Below are 21555 nucleotides of genomic sequence, written 5' to 3'. Positions count from 1 at the left end.
ATAAAAATCATGGAATTCATAAAAATCATAAAAATCAGAAAAATTAAAAAAATTAGGTTAGAAATTACAAAAATTAATTAGAAAAATTAGAGAAATTGGAAAAATTAGAAAAATAAGAGAAATTAGATATATTAGAAAATTGTGAAAAATTTGAAAAATTATAAAATTAGAAAAATTTAAAATTTGAAAAATTTAAATAATTTGAAAATTTTGAAAAATTTTAAAAATTTGAAGAATTTGAAGTTAAAAAACTTGAAAAATTTGAAGAATTACAAAAATTAAAGAAATTGGGAGAATTAGAAAAATTAATAAAAAGAAAAATTGGAAAAATTTTGAGAAATTTGAAATATTTGAAAAATTTTAAAATTTGAAAAATTTTAAAATTTGAAGAATTTGAAAAATTTAAAAAAATTGAAAAATTTGAGAAATTTGAAAAATTTGAAAAACTTGAAAAATTTGAAAAACTTGAAAAATTTGAAAAATTCCAAAAATTTGTAAAATTTGGAAATTTTGAAAAGTTTTAAATATTTGAAAAATTTGACAATTTTATAAAATTTGAAAAAATTACAAAATTTGAAAAATTTGAAACATTTAAAACTTGAAAAATTTGTAGAATTTGAAAAATTTAAATTATTTAAAACTTGAAAAATTTGTAGAATTTGAAAATTTTGAAAAATTCAAAAAATTTGAAAAATTTCAAAAATTAGGAAAATGAGACGTATTAGAAAAATTAATAAAAAAGAAAAACTAGAAGAATTTATAAAAAAAAATTGATGAATTTCAAAAATTAGAATAAGTAGAAAATTAATAAAAGAAAAAATTTGAGAAATTTAAAAAAATTGAAGAATTTGAAAAATATGAAAAATTTGAAAAATTTGAAAGATTTGAGAAATTAGAAAAATTGTAAAAATTAGAAAAATTAGGAAAATTATAAAAATTATAAAAATTAGAAAAATTGGAAAAATGAGAAAAAATAGAAAATATATATTCAAGAAATATAAGAAATTAAAAAATTTATATAAATTCAAGAAATTAAATAAGTTAAAAAAAAAGGAAAGAAATTAAGGAAAATCAACTAATTGAAATTAAAAAAATAAATAATTCGGAAAAATTAAGAATTACAAAAAAAAAAAAAAATAAAGTAATTTAAAGAAATAGAAAAATATATGGAAATTAAGGAAATTTCAAAAAATTCAAAGAAAATGAAAAAATTAAAGAAATTATAGACAGTAATAATAGGATAGAGGAAATGATAAAAATGCAATAATGACGACAATGTCAAGGGTAAAATCAAATTTAAGAAAAATGTCGAATTAAATATTCGAAAATTTAAGTAACACATTTAATCAAAATTTGGGACAAATACTACATTACAATCTATATTTCTCTATTATGAAAATCCATTATTTCAATAACAATAAAGCAAAGTAATTAACACAATCATATTTCGAATTACCATTAATTGATGTTATTCCTTTGAATTGGGCAAAGTAATTGAGAAAATCGAATCTGGCAAGTACAACCATTCCGTTTTATTTCACTTAAAAAGGTATTAAGACAATAGTTTGTCCATGGCTTTCCTTTCAAGAACAAGAGTAGTTTCCGTTAAAATATTGACATTAAAGCAAGTTCGTACAATTCCGCCGTAAGCTCCACTACAGAGCGATCCCGTGCAGGATATTAACTCGGGTTTTATTTTCCTCGAAATTAAACGTAACAGAAGCAGTTTAAACTAATAATATTGCAGCGTCTTCGACTTTGTTCCCCGATGGATTCAATTGAACACTCAACATAAAGGCAGGACCATTTAAAACGTGAACGAACGGCCAATCTGGAACGCAACAAAAGCCCGGAGGCATCTTGGGAATCTCGGGACAGGGCCATCAGTGAAAGTGATAATTAACCTCGGCCCGAAAGCCGACGGAGTCCTGCCACCAGTTAAAGGCAGGATGCGAGATAAAACTCCGACGACAACGCGATCCACGATAAAAATCTGACGCCCGCTACTCGGCTCCCTCATAATCCGGGCGGGTTAATCTGGGGAAAATAATTTCGAGGACCCGGAGACTGATCCGAAGTGGCGCGGGGCTTTTGTCAATTTAATAACTGTATCTGCGACAACAAAAACCCGCCATTAGAGGCGACGGCACAAAAGGACCGCGAAGACGACAGACCTGGGGCACGGGAAGTTTTCAAGATTAATGGCGTTACTCTGTCCTGGAGTTTTTTGGTTGTTCCTCCGGTTTCCGGAGTCGACTGAACGATTGTTTTTTAATCCGGGGAGAAGGCACCATCATGGAAATAAAGTCTTATTTAAAAGTTGGGGATGTTGAAAAAAGTGTCTAAAAATCGTAGTGTCATTGACTTTTTATTATTTTATCATTTAGAATTCCTTAATAAAAAGTAAGTCTCTTGAAAAAATTACACCCTATGGAAGAGTGTTAAGGAGAATACTCAATTCGAGATATTTGAGAAATTCGTGAAATATCAGAAATTTAAAAAATTCAGGAAATTCAAAAAATTGAATAAATTAAAACAAATTCTTGATATTAAAATAATTAAGGTAATTCATGAAATTTCATTTGATTTATTTAATTAACTAAATTAAAGAAATTCGACAAAATAAATAAGTTAAAAAAGACATACTCAAGAAATATGAGAATTTCAAAAAATTAACGAAATTCCATAAATTGATGAAATAAAAAAATAAACTAAATTTTAAAATTTTAAGAGATTTACAAATTAAAGAAACTGATGAAATTAAAAAATAATAATAAGGTATTCAAGAAATACATAAACTTCAATAAATCAGAATAAATTCAAGTTACAATATTCAAAAGTTTCAAAAAATTCATGAAATTAAAAAATTAAGACAATTTATGAAATTTCATTCCATCTAGTTCATCAACTAAATTATTGAGATTCAACAAAATAAATAAGTTAAAAATAAAAATAATTAAGATTCCATAAATTGAAGAAATTAAAGAAATGTTTATTTCAAAAATTCAAGAAATTTAGAAATTAAATTGATGAAATAAAAAATAAGAAATTCAAGAAATTAAAAAATTAATGAAAGTGATCAAATTAAAACAAATGAAGAATTTCAAGAAACAAATAAGTCAAAAAAATTAAGTAAATTGAAGAAATTCAACCAATTCAAAAAAATATTAAAAATGTAAGAAATTACAGAGATTCAAGGAAGTCACAATATTCAAAAATTTCTAAAAATTCAAGAAATGAAAAAATTAAGGTAATTCATGAAATTGACATTCATTTAGTTAATTAACCAAATTAAATAAATTTAACAAAATAAATTAAAAAAAAATACTCAAAAAATTTAAGAAAATCAAAATAATAACGGAATTTCATAAATTGATAAAGTTAAAAAGGAAATTCAAGAAATTCATGTAATTCAAAAAATTCAAGAAATTCAAGAAATTCAGGTAATTCAAGAAATTCCAGAAATTCATGAAATTCAAGAAATTCATGTAATTCAAGAAATTCCAGTAATTCAAGAAAATGATGAAATTGAAACAAAAAATTTCCAGAAATTGAAAAAAAATTAATAATAATTAAAAATTATAAAAATTTAAAAAATAATTTAAAAATAAAAAAATTAAAAATTTTTTAAATAAAATTAAAAAATTCAATAAATTGATAAATGAAAATTTAAGAAATAAATATGAAATTTAAAATAATTAAAGAAATTAAAGCAATTCAAATTATTTAAAATATTTTAAAAAATTTTAATTTATTTTTTAAATTCCTTAAATCTTTTAAATTTTTTAAATTTACTAAATTTTTAAAGATTTAAAGAATTTAAATAATATGAAAAATTTAAAAAATTTAATTTAATTTTAATAAGTTAAAAAAGAAACTTAAATTATTTAAAGGATTTATTTAAAATACAAAAAATTGAAAATTTTTAAAAATTCGAGAAATTAAATAATTCTTTGAAATTCATGATAAAAGAAATTTAAGAAAGAAATAAACAATTTAAAATAATTAAAGAAATTAAGAAAATACAAGAATTAAAGCAATTCAAATTACTTAAAATATTTAAAAAAATTAAAAATTAGAAAATTTAAAAAATTAAAAAATTTAAAAAATTTAAAAAATTTAAAAATGTAAAAAATGTTAAAAATTTGAATAATTTAAATAATTTAAGAAATTTTAAAAATTTAAAAAACTTGATAAATTTAAGTACTAATAAAAATGTTAAAAATTTAAAGTAATATAAAGTAATTTAAAGATATTTAAGAAATTAAAAAATTGTGGAAATTCATGATATTAAATAAATTAAATAATTTATAGAACTTAAAAAAAATCAAGAAATTCAAAAACTCATATTAATAAGACAAAAAAAATTATAGAAATTAAAGAAATGTATGAAATTCAAGAAATAAATGGGTTAAAGAAATTAAAGAAATTTAAAAGTTGTAAGATATTCAAAAAATTCAAGAAAGTTAAAAAAATTGGGAAATTTATAAAACATAATATATTCAAAAAATTAAGATGTTCAAGAAATTAAACAACTAAAGATTTTCAAGAAATTCATGAAATTAAAACAAATGAATTTCAAAAAATAAATGAGTAAAAAAATTAAGGAAATTCAAAAAATTGTATATATTAATAAAATTAAAGAAATTCAAGAAGTTCATGAAATTAAAAAAATTCTAGGAATTTAGTAAATTCAAACAATTCAAATAATTGAAGAAACTCAAAGTATTCAAGAATTTCATAAATTAGTTAAAAAATTTGACCAATATCTATGTATACATAACTCTAATCAATTTATAAATTAAAAGCTCATTTACTGACTTCTTTAAAAAAGTATATTTTTTTTTTCTGACGAATTACATCAAAATTATGAAAATAATCACTGCCTATATATAAAGTCAAGTACAATTAAAGTGGACTTTTGAACAGGAATCCATCAGTTTTTCAAATTATGAAAATATTTAGCTTCCACTGTAAACGATAATATTGTTTGATTAATTTATGGCCGTACCTCCATCGACTGCACAAATCACCTCTTTGTTATTTACCATCGATATCTGTACAAACGCAACGTATTTATCTTCCGTTATTACAACAAAAATGCAAATAAATGTTTTTGCATTTCAATTATTCCTCGCACACGAAACATTGGCAACGAATCCTTTGATGTGTTTTATTTCCGGTTTAAATTTCATATATTCCTGCCTACTGTTATTTTTTTTTTCAGAACAAAAAACCATTGACAAAATTACCGCCATTATAGTCGCGTCTGGCCTCACCGTTTTAATATTCATTGCAATTACTCAAACCAAACACGGGGGTGGCGACAAAAAAAATTGATTTCCAATTACCAATTATCCCGTTCGACGCGAATTTAACATTACCAGGACACCGGTAGACAGGCCGTCTGTACGGAAGGAGCCGTTTCGGGTCAAGCTTAATTAAAATTATATCGTGTTTTATTCCGACCGTTTTGCACCACCGTCATAATTAAATTGCGAACGGTCCGTAAACGCGAAAAAATCCCTATTGAAACGCCACGTTCATTCCCATTCATCCCCTAATTTGCCGAACCCTTCTCGTCATTATCGATTCCAGACTCTCGTTGTTGTTTTTTTCCGTTCCCCGGCGCTTTTTTTTGAAGTGCGAATCCACCCCCCAAGTTCATTGCTTCCGTTCGGTTTCGCGGGCGGCCGTCGGCGCATTAATCCGCCCTTAATTAAAATTAAATGACACCGGATCGGAAGTTGTTTATGGAAAAAAAGGCCGAGCCCGCCGCGGTGGACGTTCGCAATACGGTCGGGTCGCGGGGATGCGATGAGACGAGGGCGGCGGCATGAAAAAAAGAGCCGGAAAGCGATCTATTATGAAAAGTTTAGAATTGTGACGTTTGCCCGAAACGAGGTACATTTATCTCTCGGCAGGCATTAAAAACTCACTCCAGTGGCGGATGACAAAACGGAATCCATGGCGAGTTACTAATTTATGGTCCTTTATCTGAACTTTCAAATTGTTTCGGATAAAATAAAAGTTGGAATAATCGATGTCCGGGATGCCCGAATCGATTTCGTCCTTTTATTACTTGTGAACTTTGAACAGACGTTATGGAACTTGAAAGGTTGATTAGACATAAGTATATGGGAAAATTTTGGTGTAAAAGCAAAGTTATAGGCAACTCGAATTGTTGTACGTAATGAAATTCATGTAAGTTTTATTTGAAATTTATTTAATTTTTTAAAATTAATTGTTCCACAGTATTTTAATAAAATTAATTAAAATATTATATTTTTTAACTGATAAATAAAATTTTCTGATTCTGAACTGAAACCTATTTAATTTTAAGTTTAAGTTTAATTAATATTTATATAATTTTTTAAAATTTTATTAACTTTGTTTTAGTAGGACCGACATTTCATTTAAACCAATATTATTTATAAAATAATTGTTATATAATATAATTAATTTTAATAAATCAATTTTTATAAATTTATTTTAAGCTCAAAACATAAATGCCAAATAAAGAAATAATACTGCTGATTAATAATTTTTTATAAATTACGCTTAAAAATTTTTTACTAAACTTCTTGTGAAAAACAAAAAGTACTATACTGATACTTAATTATAAATTAATTAATTTTAAAAAAATTTAGTAAATTTCAGATGAAATGAAATTTAATATTTTTTTATAAATTACAGTTAAAATTTTTATAAACTTCCTTTAAAGGTGAAAATCAAAAAGTTTGTTATTTAATTAGACAATTAATATTTTAAATTAATTAATTTTAATAAACTTTAGTGAATTTCAAGCGAAAATTTTGATAAATTTCATTTTAAACAGGAAACAGACAAATTTAATTTTTTAATTAAATAAATAATACTGCTTAATAAATTTTTACCAAATTCAGTAAAAATTTTTATGAACTACCTTTATAAGTAAAAAACAAAAAATCTGATATTTAATTAAGCAAATAATAATATAAATTAATTAATTTTAATAATATTAGTGAATTTCAGTTGAAAATTTTGATAAATATCATTTTAAATATAAAACATAAAAATTTTATATTTTAATTAAAGACATAATATTATTATTTAATATTTCTTTATAAATTTCAGCTAAAAAATTTGTATGAACATTTAAAAGTGAAATACAAAAAGACTGATATTTCAATTAAACCAATAATATTATTAATTAATTAATTTTAATAAAATTTAGTGAATTTCAGGTAAAAATTTTGATTATTTTCATTTTAAACAGAAAATATAAAAATTTAATATTTCAATAAAAAAATTAATATTTTTTTATAAATTTCAGTTAAAAAAAATTATGAACTTCCTTTATATATAAATATAAATATTATAAATTAATTAATTAAATAAAACTAGTGAATTTCAGTTGAAAATTTAATAAATTCATTTTAAATAGAAAACATACAAATTTATGCTATTATATATAATACAGTGTTTAATAATTTTTTAAAAATTTTTATAAAATTCCTTTAAATGTGAAACTGTAAAGTCTGACATTTAATTAAACAATTAATATTATAAATTAATTAATTTTAATAAAATTTAGTGAATCTCAGGTGATCATTTTGATAAAGTTAATTTTAAACAGAAAACATCAAAATTTAATATTTTAGTTAAAGAAACAATATTACTGTTTAAATTTTTTTATAAATTTAAGTTAAAATTTTCATGGACTTCGTTTTAAAGGTGGAAAACAAAAAAATGTGCTATTTAATTAAACAAACAAAATATAAATTTAATTAATTTTAATAATTTAATGAATTTTGGTGGTGATTTTAAATGTGGAAAACAAAAAGTCTTATATTTAATTAAACAAATAATATTATAAAATAATTAATTTTAATAAAATTTAGTGACTTTTACGTGAAAATTTTGATAAAATTCATTTTAAACAAACAATATATAAATTTAATATATTAATTAAAGAAATAATACTATTGTTTAATAATTTTTTATAAATTTCAGATAAAATTTTTATAAACTTTCTTTAAATGTAAAAAACAAAAAGTCTAATATTTAATTAAACAAACAATATTATAAATTAATTAGTTTTAACAAAATTTAGTAAATTTCAGGTGACAATTTTAATAAACATAATTTAATATTTTAATTAAAGAAATAATACTATTGTTTAAAATTTTGTTATAAATTTCAGTTAAAATTTTTATAAACTAAAATAAATTAACTAATTTTAATGAAATTTAGTAAATTTCAGATGAAAACTTTGATGAATTTTATTCTAAACAGAAAACATAAAATTTTAATATTTTGATTAAAGAAATAATAATATAATTTAAAGAAATAATAATATAATTTAATAAATTTTATAAACTTCTTTTATAGATGAAAAACAAAAAGTTTGCTATTTAACAAATAAAAGTATAAATTAATTAATTTTAATAAAACTAGTGAATTTCAGCTGAAAATTTCGATAATTTCATTTTTAAAAAGGAAACATAAAAATTTAATATTTTAATTAAAGAAATAATACTATTGTTTACTAATTACTACTAATAAATTTCAGTTAAAATTCTTATAAACTTCTTTTAAAAGTGAAAAACATGTAATCTGATATTAAATTTAATTATTAATTAAACCAATAATATAATAAAATAATTAATTTTAATATAATTTAATGAATTTCATTCTAAACAGAAAACATAAAAATTTAATATTTTAATTAAAGAAGTAATACCATCGTTCAATATTTTTTTATATAAATTTCAATTAAAAATTTCATGAACATGGTTTTAATGGTGGAAAACAAAAAGACTGATAATTTAATTAAACCAATAATAGATTAATTAATTTTAATAAATTTAGTAAATATCAGGTTCAATTTTCATGAATTTTATTTTAAACTCAAAACATAAAAGTTACATATTTTAGTTAAAAAATTTTTATGAACTTAATTTTATCGTTTTTTTGGTGAGATAAAAAGTATGATGAATTTCAAGTGATACATTCATGAATTTCATTTTAACCATTACAGTCTAATATTTTAATTAAAGAATTAATATAAATATATAATAATAAATAATTGTTAATAATTGTTTAAATAATTTTTTATAAATTTTTATAAATTTCAGTTAAAATTTTCAGAAATACAAAATGTCTCAAACGTAGCTCATGAAATTTATAAAAAATTATTTAAATTTTAAACTTTTTATTTCAATTTTTAAATTAGTTTCTAAAATTAGACATTTTTGTTTTATATTTAAAATGAAATTTACGAAACTTGTACTTAAAATTTATAAGATTTTATTAAAATTAATTAAAACATAATATTATTTCTTCAATTGAAACAATAGATTTAGATGTTTCCATAACGCGTTGTTAAAATAAGATTTTCATTACAGTTTAACCCCTCTCTTTATAAATTAATCAAAAACTTGCCGAACCCCCGGCCCTTTAATTACGCAGCAAGTCCGAGATCCCGACAACAAATCCTAAACCGTTCCACTGGATATTATGAAAACATCTGCCACACATTGAAAGTTCCACTAAGTGAAATTACTGCAGATTCCCACCCTAATTTTTGAAACTGTAATTTATCAAATGGCATCTTAAGCTGTACATGACACACGAAATTAGACGGAATAAAAGCGGCCGATCAATTTCCCAAAAAAAAAAACGACGCTTTTTAACGCTAATACTCGAAGATTTATCGATGCGATATTAATTTGGCAGGAAAAAATCGGGACGTCTGGCGATGTTTTCGAATAGTTTTCGTTACATCCCTTCGAAGCCACATCAACAACACACTTACCTCGAGCAGCAGCGTGACCGAGACGACGTTGAACACGCAGAAGAACGGAACGGTTTCGACGGAAACAAATATTTGCAGGAAGCCCAGGAACACGGGGATCAGCAGGGCTTTGGTGTAGAAACCAAGAAATTGAAAATACAACGCTATCGATTCGCCGAAGTACAGTCGAATCTCCTCTGCAAAGGAAATAAAAAAAAAATTACACACAATTGCAGCCACTGTTTACACGGGATGCTTCGCCCCGGGGCCACTTTAAATTTTATACGCAAAGAGGTTTTGTTGAAAAAATAAACGGCGAGACGTAACAGCGGTTGTGTTTTGTTTTTTTTGTTTTTGTTTTTGAGTAAACAGCAGCTCTTCGGCAAATTTTTTTAGAAACCCGCCACCCACCAATTTAATTATACAATTGTATAATGGAAAATATTTTAACGTGCCAGTTAACATTTTAACGCATTACATAATTTTACAGTGCATTTTTGCAATTTACCCTAATTAAAAATTCCGTTCAAATGATTCCCATTTGCATTAAGCACACTGCGAACAAATTAAATTTTATTCCACGTTATTAGCCAATCCACTTCCATTGTCGGCGTTTTTACGTTTTTTGTTTTTTAATTTTAGTTCACGACTAACTGGACAAACTGTTCACGTACTTCCCTCTTTTATCTCGTAATATTTAAAACGTTGCTGTTGCTCTGCAAATTACGGATTAGCGCAAAGGAGCGAGTAAACGTGTTACATCCACCTGGAAGTGCTGGATTTATAGGGACGGTTCTTGAAATTAATAATTTTACTTTTTTAGATTTATTCTTACGTCTGAAATGTAATTAATATTGTACGTGAATTTGGCCTGGTAATATTGCTCACTTAAAACAGTTGGAGTTCAGTAATTTATCACAAATATTTCTGACTGTTTTTTAAATGTCTTTGAAAACTGAATTTGAGGTGTTTTTGTTTGATTTTCAGACATACGTGTCTGGTATTACGATACCAGGTAATTGTTAGAAAATTATTCGTACCTCCTTGAAATTTTGAGATAACGTACCATAGGCATCTTTTTATCTCAAATGAAAATTTAAAATTGCCTTTAAAATTTGGAAAGTTTTCCTAAAATATATACTATAATTTATGATAAAATAAGTTATCTTGATATAAAACAAAAATATCCCTGGTAAATTTTAAGATATTTAATAAAAACCATAATAGACTTTGTTTTCAAAAAGTTCAAAAATTAAGTTTTTCAAAGATTTATTTTGTAATTTGACTTAACTTCTTAAGACAACGTAAGATTTTTATCTTAAATATATATATCACATTAAAATTTTGAGATATGAATAACTTTTTTATCGCAAATTGTTTTTAAAATATTTAAAAAAAATTACCTCAAAAATTTATCTCCCTGAAATTTCAAGATAATATGTGCAACTTATTTATCTCAAATGGAAAATTAAGTTTGTTTTTAAAATGTTTAAAAAAAGCTTTCTAAAAATATATAATGTAATTTGTGATATATTAAATTATTTTTATATAAGATATAAAGTTAATTATGGTAATTTTTGAGATATTTATTTATTGGAAACCGTAATTTAATTTACTTTTAAAATGTTCTAAAAAATATATTTGCAATGTTTTACGTAATGAGATATTTACCTCAAAAAATACATCTAATTAAAATTTTGAGATAATAAGTGCAATTTTTTTATATCTAATATAAAATTAAATTTACCTTTACAATGTTGGAAAAGATCAGGCTTTTCAAATATATATATATATATATATATATATATATATACATATATATATACTCAAAATATATATCTATTTCAAATTTTGACATAATATGTAGAATTTTTTATGGAACAAAATCAGGTCTTTCAAAAATAACAAAATATACTTTGTGGTATATTGAATTATCGTTGCAATAGATATAAAGATATTCCTGGTACATTTCAAGATATTTAATGAAAACTGTAATTGAATTTATTATTAAAATTTTCGAAAGTATTAAGCCTTCAAAAATGTACAAATATAATTTATGATATATTAAATTACCTTTACATGATATATAAAGATATTTTAGTATATTTTGAGATATTTAATCAGAAGCCTAATTGATACTGATTTTAAAATTTTCCAAAAAATATAACTTCAAAAAAATATGTTATAATTTTTAATGTTTATCTCAAAAAATATATCTACTTGAAATTTCGATATAATAAGTCGAATTTTGTATCTTTAATTCAAAATTAAATTTGTCTTTAAAATGTTGGAACAAAATCAAGCTTTTAAAATTTATATAAATATTATTTGTGGTACATTGAATTATCGTTACAATAGATATAAAGATATTCCTGGTAAATTTCGAGATATTTAATGAAAATTTTCGATAATGTTCAACCTTAAAAATTTACAAATATAATTTGTGGTATATTAAATTACATGATATATAAAAATATTTTTAGTAAATTTCAGATATTTAATCAAAATTCTAATTAATATTATTTTTAAAATTTTCTAAAAAATTAAAGTTTTAAAAAATATGTGTAATTTTTTTTATTTTTAAAAGAAAATTAAATTTTCCTTTGAAATTTTTGAAAAAATAAATTATAATTTGTGATATGTTAAATTATTTTAGATAAGATATGCTTGGTAAATTTTTGAGATAATTTAATATTTACAAATTATATATTTTTAGAAATATTTTTATACATATCTAAAGCAATGTCATGTTATAATTTGTAATGTTATTTGAAATTTCGAGATAATATGCCAAAAAAAAAAAAAAAAATCTCTAACACAAAATTAAATTTGTCTTTAAAATCAAACCTTTCAAAAATTTATAAATATAATTTGTGGTATTATCGTTACAATAGATACAAAGATATTACTTCAAAAATGTACAAATATAATTTGTGATATATTAAATTACCTTCACATACATATAGATATTTTTAGTAAATTTCGAGATATTTAATCAAAATTCTAATTGATATTGTTTTTAAATTTTCCAAAAAATTAAGGTTTTCAAAAATATGTGTAACTTTTTGATTTTTAATGGAAAATTAAATTTTCCTTTGAAATTTATGAAAATATAAATTATAATTTGTGCTATGTTAAATTATTTTAAATAAGATATTTTAGTAAATTTCGAGATAATTTAATATTTACAAATTATATATTTTTTGAAAGATTTTTTATACATATCAAAAACAATGTCGATCGAACAATAAATCAATTTTTAAAAATATAGAGTTTATTATATACAAAATTATCTCGAAATGTACGACGAATTTAATATCTCGAGATTTCAAGAATGTGTTTTTTAAGATAAGTAAAAATTAATTTTTTCAACATTGTGATTTATGGTTTCTTTTTAATATAAAAAATCTCGAACTTATCTATGACAATATCTCTCTTAAAAAATAACTGAATAATATTTAAAATATGGGAAAAATCAGGATTTCAAATATATATATATATATATATATATATATATATATATATATATATATATATATATATATATATATAAAAATTTATCTAAAAATAATATAAAACATATAATATTTTTTTCAATATTTAAAAGTAAATCAATTATGGTTATCATCAGTAACAAAAAGTTGCAGATATTATCTCAAAATTTCGAGTATATATATATATATATATATATATATATATATATATATATATATATATATATATATATATATATATATATATTTGAGGTAAGTATCTTTATATTACGTAAAACTGTTCGAGATATACGCAATTTTTTACATCAAAATTGGTTATAAATGATTAATAAAAGATATTTTGTGATATATCATTGTCCTTAGCTAAGATATAACAATAATTTTGGAAAATGTGGAACATGGAGAGTTAAATCTCTTCTCTATCTGGTGTGAAAATATTCATCACACCCACAAAGTCTGCCAGTTTCTAAAATTATTTAATATTTTATTAAAACAATTTCGTAGAAAAATAATGTCGCCCCGCCTCGGCGACACAGCCTGACCAAGACGTTTGTCATCCCGACGACAAATGCCCCGCCCCGGCGTTGATAAACCTCCATACCGCATCCAGTGATTAATGATCTGTTTAATCGAAAACAGATTTTATAGAAATTAGAGCCGGAACACGTTGAACGATCCCCGTACAAGCGCAATTTGCAAAAATAATTTATGGCTGCAGGGAATTGTGTGATGAAAAATTATTAAAAGTTGCAGACACGTATGCCGGCGCAACGGGGCTCAGCATCCAAGACCTCGTTTCACAAAATAAATAAAAAAAATAATAATAAAAAAACGTAAGCTTAAACGCAATTATCCCAAGGCAGCGTTTCGCCAGCCCGCTCACAAAAGACCATCCACAGCATGCATCATTAATATCCGCTTTTATCATTTTAACGGGAGGCTCCGGCTTTGCGTCGTATTGACTATTTATGAACGGGCGAATTGAGAGGGAAACTGTATCTTAAAATGTTACTTTTTTCCTCTTGATGTTTTCGTTTTATGCAAGTTGATTTTATGATGAGCATCAACGAATTTACTGCCAGTCGGTAGTTTTAAGTGCAGTTAGTTTACGACGGTCATTTCGCAGATATCGATCACCACGAACGGGACTTCCTCCCAATTGTCGCCGAAACAGCGAACTCAAACACGAGCTGCAACTTAGCTTCAGTGCCTGTGTCACGATAATGCTAATGAAACTGTGTCCGCACACCAAGTCGACCGGACGCAGTCGGAACAATTAACCTAAGAGAACAAACACAGTGGCAATATTATCCCGGATTCGGTCGTCGTACCTCTCTCCAACCCAGTCCGGCCGTCAATTCCCCCGCACGAGCACACAAACTTGTGCGAAAGTTGTTACGGGGGGGGATTAATGTGCGGGAAGAGGAACGATGTCGCCGGGGCTCTTCCCGTTGAATTTCGCCGCAACGTGTATACAATTGTCTGAGGGTACGTTCCAGCTGAATATATTGCATTTACATAGGAATGATTCTTCGGAAACGAAAGTTGGTTCACTAGTTTATCGGTCTGTGATGCTCCAAACTGCCGCTTTTATGCTACGGCAACGGTGGTTTCGGTCTGAAATGTTCCAGACCCGAGTTTACAAAGAGCTCTCGTAGAACGTCTAAATAAACCTATCGACTGGCACGATGGAAATTAAAAATAGGAATATATCCAATATAAAGGTTAAGACTGTCGTGAGCATTGTTGAATAAAATATATCGGGCCAAGCAGTTGAGTTTCCGCGAATTTTACTCAAAATGTTTACAATTTATGCGATAATTATGACAAAAAATATATTCCTTTGAAATTCGGAATAATATCTTTCTACCTTTTGTTTTAAGAAATTACAAGAATATGTTCAAGTATTCTTTGGTAAATTTCGATAAATACACAATTTTTTATGTAATATTAATTTATCTCAAAAAATATATATCTTCTAATAATTTTCTTTTTTACCTGTTTACAAAATAAAAAAAAAAACAAATTTTCTAAAATGTTGAAAAAATCAAGCTTTTTAAAAATATATATGTAGTTTGTTATATACTAAATTATTTTCAAGATATTACGAGATTTCTTGTAAATTTCAAAATAATGAAAAGTCTACATTTTTGAAAAGTAAAGTTTTTTCGACATTTTAAAAGTAATTTCAATTATGATTATCATTTGAAATAAAAAGTATTTTTTCGTAATGTTACATATCCATTGAAATTTCGGGAGAATATGTGCAGTTTTTTTATTTCAAAATCTCCATTTAAGATGTAACAATATTCTGAGATATCCACAATTTTTTATGTAACATAAGAAACTTATCTGAAAATTCTTAAAATTTTAAAATAACATTTCTTTTTTACCTTTTAATACATGTCTACAATTATTTATACATAATATGGGAAATTTATCTCAGAAATATAGATCCTTGAAATTTTAAGATTTTTCTTTTTTTTTTCGTTTTTGTTATAAATGAATGTTTTATAAATGGTAAAGTTTTCAATCAAAAATATACAATTTGTATATATAAAATTATCTAAAAATAATATAGTTGCACACAGTTACGTACGTAAATTTAATATATCACAAATTTTAAAATACATTTTCGAACATCCAAACATGAATATTTTTCCACCAATTTAAAGGTAAATTTAATTTTTTTTTTTTGGGACAATAAAATTCTTCATATTATCTCGAAATTTTAAGACAATATATTGTTTAAGATATGTTTCTTATAATATGTAAAAGTGTGCCCTAATTTAATACACCATCAAATTATAACATACATATTTAAAGTATAATTTTTAAAAATATTTTTAAAACAAATTTAAGTATGATTTTCAATAAATATCCCGAAATATATCAGAAATATCTTTATATCTTAAATAAAAATAATTTAATATATGATAAGTTATAATATATTTTTGGAAAGCTTGATTTTTTTATCATTTTGAAAGAAAATTTAATTTTACATTTGGGATAAAAAAAATCCACATATTATCTCAAAATTTCAAGGAAATATATTTTTTAAGATATATTTTTTATAATATGTAAAAGTGTGCCCTAATTTTATACACTACAAATTATAACATATATATTTGAAATTTAATTTATTCGAATATTTTGAAAACAAATTCAAGTATGGTTTTCATCAAATATCACAAAAAAAAAAGAATATAATAAAGGAACTTCTTCATATTTTATAGAAATATAATTTATTATATGATTAATTGTATTATATATTTTTTAAAAGCTTGATTTTTTCTGTTCTAAGGCAAATTTAATTTATCATTGTGGAAAAAATGTTCCATATATTATCTCCAAACTTTAAGATTTTTTGTGATATTTTATAGAAAAATAATTTATTATTTCATAAATTATATTACATATTTTTGAAAAGCTTGTTTTTTGACATTTTAAAGGCAAATTTAATTTTCTATTTGGGATAAAAAAGTCCCACATTATCTCCCAATTTTAAGAACATATATTTTTTTTGATATTTCTTGAAACCTTGTTTTTTCTATTTTAAAGGCAAATTTAATTTTCCATTATAAATAAAAGAAATTCTACATTTTATCTCCAAACATTAAGGAGATATATTTTTTGAGATATTTTATAGAAAATTAATTTATTATATGATAAATTTAATAATATATTTTTGAAAAGATGTTTTTTACCATTTTAAAGACAAATTTAATTTCCTATTTGGGATAAAAAAAGACCCACATATCTCCAATTTTTGAGAAGATATATTTTTGAGATAGGTTTCTTATATTATGTGAAAGAGTACCCTAATTTAATACACAACAAAATATATAAAAATAATTTAATATATGATAAATTATATTATTTATATTTGGAAAGCTAGATGTTATTCTATTTTAGTCAAATATAATTTTCCATTTGGAATAAAAAAGTTTCACAATTATCTCGAAATTTTAAGGAAAGCTATTTTTGAGATTGGTTTTTTGTATTATAGAAAAGTGTCTTCTAATTTAATACACAACAAATTATGTATATTTGAAGTTTAATTTTTACAAATAGTTTGATTATCTTAAAATATCTGGAAATACATCTTTATATTTTATATAAAAATAATTTAATATATTAAAAATTATATATTTATTTTGATTATATTTAATGGAGGATTAAATTACACAAACGAAACGGAAGATTAAGTCAATCAGACAAATCTGCTGTAGTTCAACATGTATTATTAGATAGAAATCACAACATTTTTATTTTTAGGAAATTCATCTGCTTGCCTCAATTAGTGGATAACACATTAGAATGTTTAAGAAAGCAATTGTGACCCACAAACCCAAAAACAAGAAATTCTAAAATTTAATAAAATTTGGACACCAGCACGCAAAAACTCAAAACATTAACTTCTCTACTACCGAATTACCGAAAGGTTAGAAAATAACTCCATTCAACGACGACCTACAACCCCTAACAAATATACATTTTGTGTAAACGAATACTTTTCAAATAACGGGCGCGGATAACAATGTAACTTCCGTGGTGGATGCGCCCCTTTTAAATTTGGCCGTGGATCATTTAATCTTTTCGCGTATTAATACATCTTTAAATTTCGAGCCTCCCCGCAACTTTCCCCAATTATAAGTTTATAATGAAACGGAGCGTGGAACGGCGCCCCGGGACGGCCGACTGTGTGTATACAACTCGGGGCGTTACGTATTTAAAGTAAACAGTGTGCGGAATTCATTACGTTTTCAGCGAAAATTATTCCGTCGCCGGCAACCCCGTAAACATTATCGGATCCAGCTTTTGTCGCATTAACGAACGTGTACAAGACAAAAAACAAGGCGTAGTTACAAACTCAGTTTTGTGCCCGAAATCTTGACGAAAATTTGATAACGAGCCCCATCAAAGGCCGAGTAAATGACTTGTTAACCGTCCGTCCTGGTTCTTGCTCCTTGTGCGCCCTTCATTACGGCACCAATTAGTGGATGGAACATTGTGTCGCGGCACAAAACCCTTCTGGCCCTCGCCCGATATTAAAGGCGGATCTCGCGTGATGACAGGCCGTAAGCCCGGCGAATTTGTGCGTCTAATTAACCGACTAATTAGGTTAAAACGTCCGTCTGGCCCCGCGGGATTAATTCGCATTCTTTGCGTCACTCACCGATCGGTTGCTTTTGGTAGAACGACCAGTACCACTTGTTCCCCAGCTTCTTTAGGGCCTCCTCGTCGTGCAGGGGGAACATGTTGAGGATTATGTTGTGCCTGTGGCACACCTGACAAATCGACTGGCCCTCGTACAGGACGTAGCTGTTAAAGCCGGGGATGTGGTCGTCCTCGGCCAAGGCTCTGATGTTCTCCAGCTCGTGCCTTATGATGGTCTGCCTTTCGGATATGGTGAGCAGGTCATCGACGTGCATGTCGTTGGGGAGGAACTCCTCCAACTCGGCGACGATAAACTCCCTCATTATTCCGTTCCTGTCCGTCTTCACCATCTCCATTTCCTCCGCTATCTCCAGGAACTTGATTTTTGATGCGGAAATGTGCAGTATTAATCCCTGCAACGACAAAAATAGACGTTTTAAAGTTCCAGATAACGGCGGACATGATCGATAAATTCACGTGCAGTGCTCGGAGATATCCTGTTTACCATACGTTAATTAGCAAACTCAATTTACCTTATCTTAAACGCTTTACCTAATCTTAATCTGGCCATATGTAGCTATTTCCGGGAATGCAGCGTTCCGGAGTTTTTTAATGGCGAGTTTCTCCATTGTAGCCGGGGACACTTTGAAAGATTTAAAGTACGAGATGGCAAACGTGAAACTCGAAAGTTTTGCCCGACGGATTTAATACAGTAAGTGTATCCATAAAGTAAATTGTATCTAGATTTTTAGACGTCCGTATACGGCGATACGAAATTACGTTTGACAATCAATAAATCGTAGGTATGCAGACGTTGAAAGCACAGTCGTAAATAAAATTGCACTTGCTAAAACGTATTACTTACGTCGTCCACCGAGGGCTGCATCATGACGATGAGCTCGGCGCCTCCGCTCTTCTTGGGGCCCTTTATCTTGTCGATCAGCCATTTGGTGGTGGTTTCCGGTACGTTCTTGGCCACTTTGATCACCATGTAGGTGGGTGGGAGGACCGTCTCTTCATTTTCGGTGTCCGTTGTTTGGTCACTGTGGTCCGTGTGGTTCGACCTCATCAGTCCTGAAAACGAGGCGAGATTAAAAGGCCCGGCCTTGTGAGTGACGGTTTAATTTTAGCGCTTGCATTGAGGTGGTACCTAAAGTTCAAATTGCTTTAAATTATTGGCTAATAACCAACGTATTTAATAATACCTTTTGCGAGTAGTTTATTTATAGGACGTGACTCACTGATCAAACTGGTTAAAAATAATTGTTTGCTTACCCTCCAGAAGGGTTATGGTTTTTCTCAAGCCGGGCTTTTCATCGAAATACGAGTCCAGTTCATCTTCGATGAAGGTGGAGGTGGCGTTTTTTCTGTTTCTTAAGTCGGAGGTCATGCTAACACACACTCACACTGCAAAATATGTTAGTTAGCACTATTAATTAAGTTAGTGGCTTGACATAAAACAAGTTAGCACCATCTTTCAATCATCAAGTTTTATCTTAAAATAACTTATAATTAGACTAAATATATACATTATATTGGATACTTAATTATGTAAATTCAACAATCTAACAACAGTTGATGTTTCTATTGATGTATAATTTATTATTTCAGGGATATGTTTCGGAATAGGTGGTATTTACTGATTTAAATGAATCTTCCCCAACTTCGGAATACGTAACCAGTTTGAATAATACATAAGGTCGGTTTAACCCCTTTTAACGAATGATTGATTACCAATAAATGTTTGATTGGACTTGTTCATAATTTCATTCATTCATTAAATTTTTATAAACTGATTTAGAAATTATTTCAGGCACAAATTTGCCTTTAATACTGGTTAGGCAAAGTTATAAATATGAGTTACATCTTTTATTATATATATTTTTGAGTGTTACAATCAAATTATAATTACCTCAAATTATATTATCGTAAATCAACTGACACAGATTAAAATGTCATGTCATGTGAAAAATAAGAACGAGGAGGTGATATAACACCATTATCTATCTTATCTTCAAAGATAAATATTTAAGAAGTAAACACCTAAATGAATCAAATTTATTTATTTCATTTGATAGTACAGTACAACAAAACAAATCAACATCGTCAGCTTTCCCCACTGACAAACAATTCCAGACACTGACACAGACGTTTGTTTATTTATTTATGCGGATGATGTCATTGTAAACAAAACGACCGCAGGCTTCAGGAAGTTAATTGCCAAGCTACATTTTAGTACACACGCAGTGTTAGTTTCAGTGCATTTTTACCTTATTTTTAATCACTAGCACGAGCTGATGGGCCGGCAAATAAAAAACATTCTGTAATGCACGTGAAGTAAACTCCTGCTATTTTTATAACGTCTTGTGACGTGGTCTGTAAAACGGAAGTCGGTTTCGTGCCGAGGTCGGTGGTGGCAGCACTAACCACTCTATTGGTTACGTTTGCAGGTTACTGTAGGCGTACGGCGCTGTGCGTCGTAGAAAACTGTACGTCGTGCTAGATTTGACGTCTAGTTGACGTGGGGAGTTGTAGAGGGCGAGACGAATTTGTGTGACTGTCGGACGCTCATAATTTGAAAATGTGGGACTTGACCGGACTTTTCAACATTAAAATAATAATGTTGCTTTTGTTGGGGTGCTTCTTCGTGGGGTTTGTAGCGTTCTGCGTCATATGCTTTAGAGGTACGCCCTTTTTGTATTGTAAAATGTTTAATAATATCTTCCATTTTTGACAGATGTTTTCTGGATTATCCGGGGCAGCTACAATGACATTTGTGAAGCATTAACAATGGATCCTGCCACATTAAAAGAGGACAAGAAGGAAAAGAGTGGACGTGAAAAGAAGCTCCAATAAAATGTCATTTATTTAAATTGTGTAGTTTAATCTGTTGGGTTATAATAAATAATTAATTAGTAACTATTTAATGGCCTTTTCACTGAACCAAAGTAAATGTGTTGACAATAAACATCACGACATAGTTGTGAATTGTAATTATCGTTTGTGAAAACCCATAAACGAATCACCCAGTCAACACAAACCCCCCATTATGTCGATTCGGGACTGAAAAGCGTACAGCTGCAATAATATTTTGCCGGAGTGTTTAAAACGGGGTTTATGGCA

At 26.3% G+C, this 21555-nt stretch overlaps 1 protein-coding gene and 1 long non-coding RNA gene across 3 annotated transcripts in view; one reads left to right on the top strand and one right to left on the bottom strand.

Annotated features, from left to right (window-relative positions):
- The window catches only part of LOC109605411 (anoctamin-10), a 28552-nt gene extending 7714 nt beyond the window's left edge, over nucleotides 1-20838 (bottom strand). The window contains exons 1-5 of one of the 2 annotated variants that reach the window (XM_020021980.2): nucleotides 20703-20838; nucleotides 19708-19839; nucleotides 19298-19506; nucleotides 18452-18845; nucleotides 9800-9975 (exon numbers count right to left, since the gene is read on the bottom strand). In XM_020021980.2, coding sequence (XP_019877539.2) covers nucleotides 9800-9975; nucleotides 18452-18845; nucleotides 19298-19506; nucleotides 19708-19822 — 894 coding nt within the window. In that variant the 5' untranslated portion in view covers nucleotides 19823-19839; nucleotides 20703-20838. The remainder of the gene's footprint in view (nucleotides 1-9799; nucleotides 9976-18451; nucleotides 18846-19297; nucleotides 19507-19707; nucleotides 19840-20702) is intronic. The other variant, XM_049966355.1, reaches the window with a different exon arrangement.
- Nucleotides 20735-21354, top strand: LOC126265320 (uncharacterized). Its single transcript, XR_007547832.1, has 3 exons — nucleotides 20735-20821; nucleotides 20883-21116; nucleotides 21170-21354. It is a non-coding gene; the product is annotated as an uncharacterized LOC126265320 (long non-coding RNA).
- The last annotated feature ends 201 nt before the right edge of the window (nucleotides 21355-21555 follow it).

This window comes from Aethina tumida, chromosome 4, assembly GCF_024364675.1.
Source record: "Aethina tumida isolate Nest 87 chromosome 4, icAetTumi1.1, whole genome shotgun sequence".
NCBI lineage: Eukaryota > Metazoa > Arthropoda > Insecta > Coleoptera > Nitidulidae > Aethina > Aethina tumida.
The sequence above is the reverse complement of the archived record's forward strand: the minus strand, read 5'-3'. Positions and strand labels throughout refer to the sequence as shown.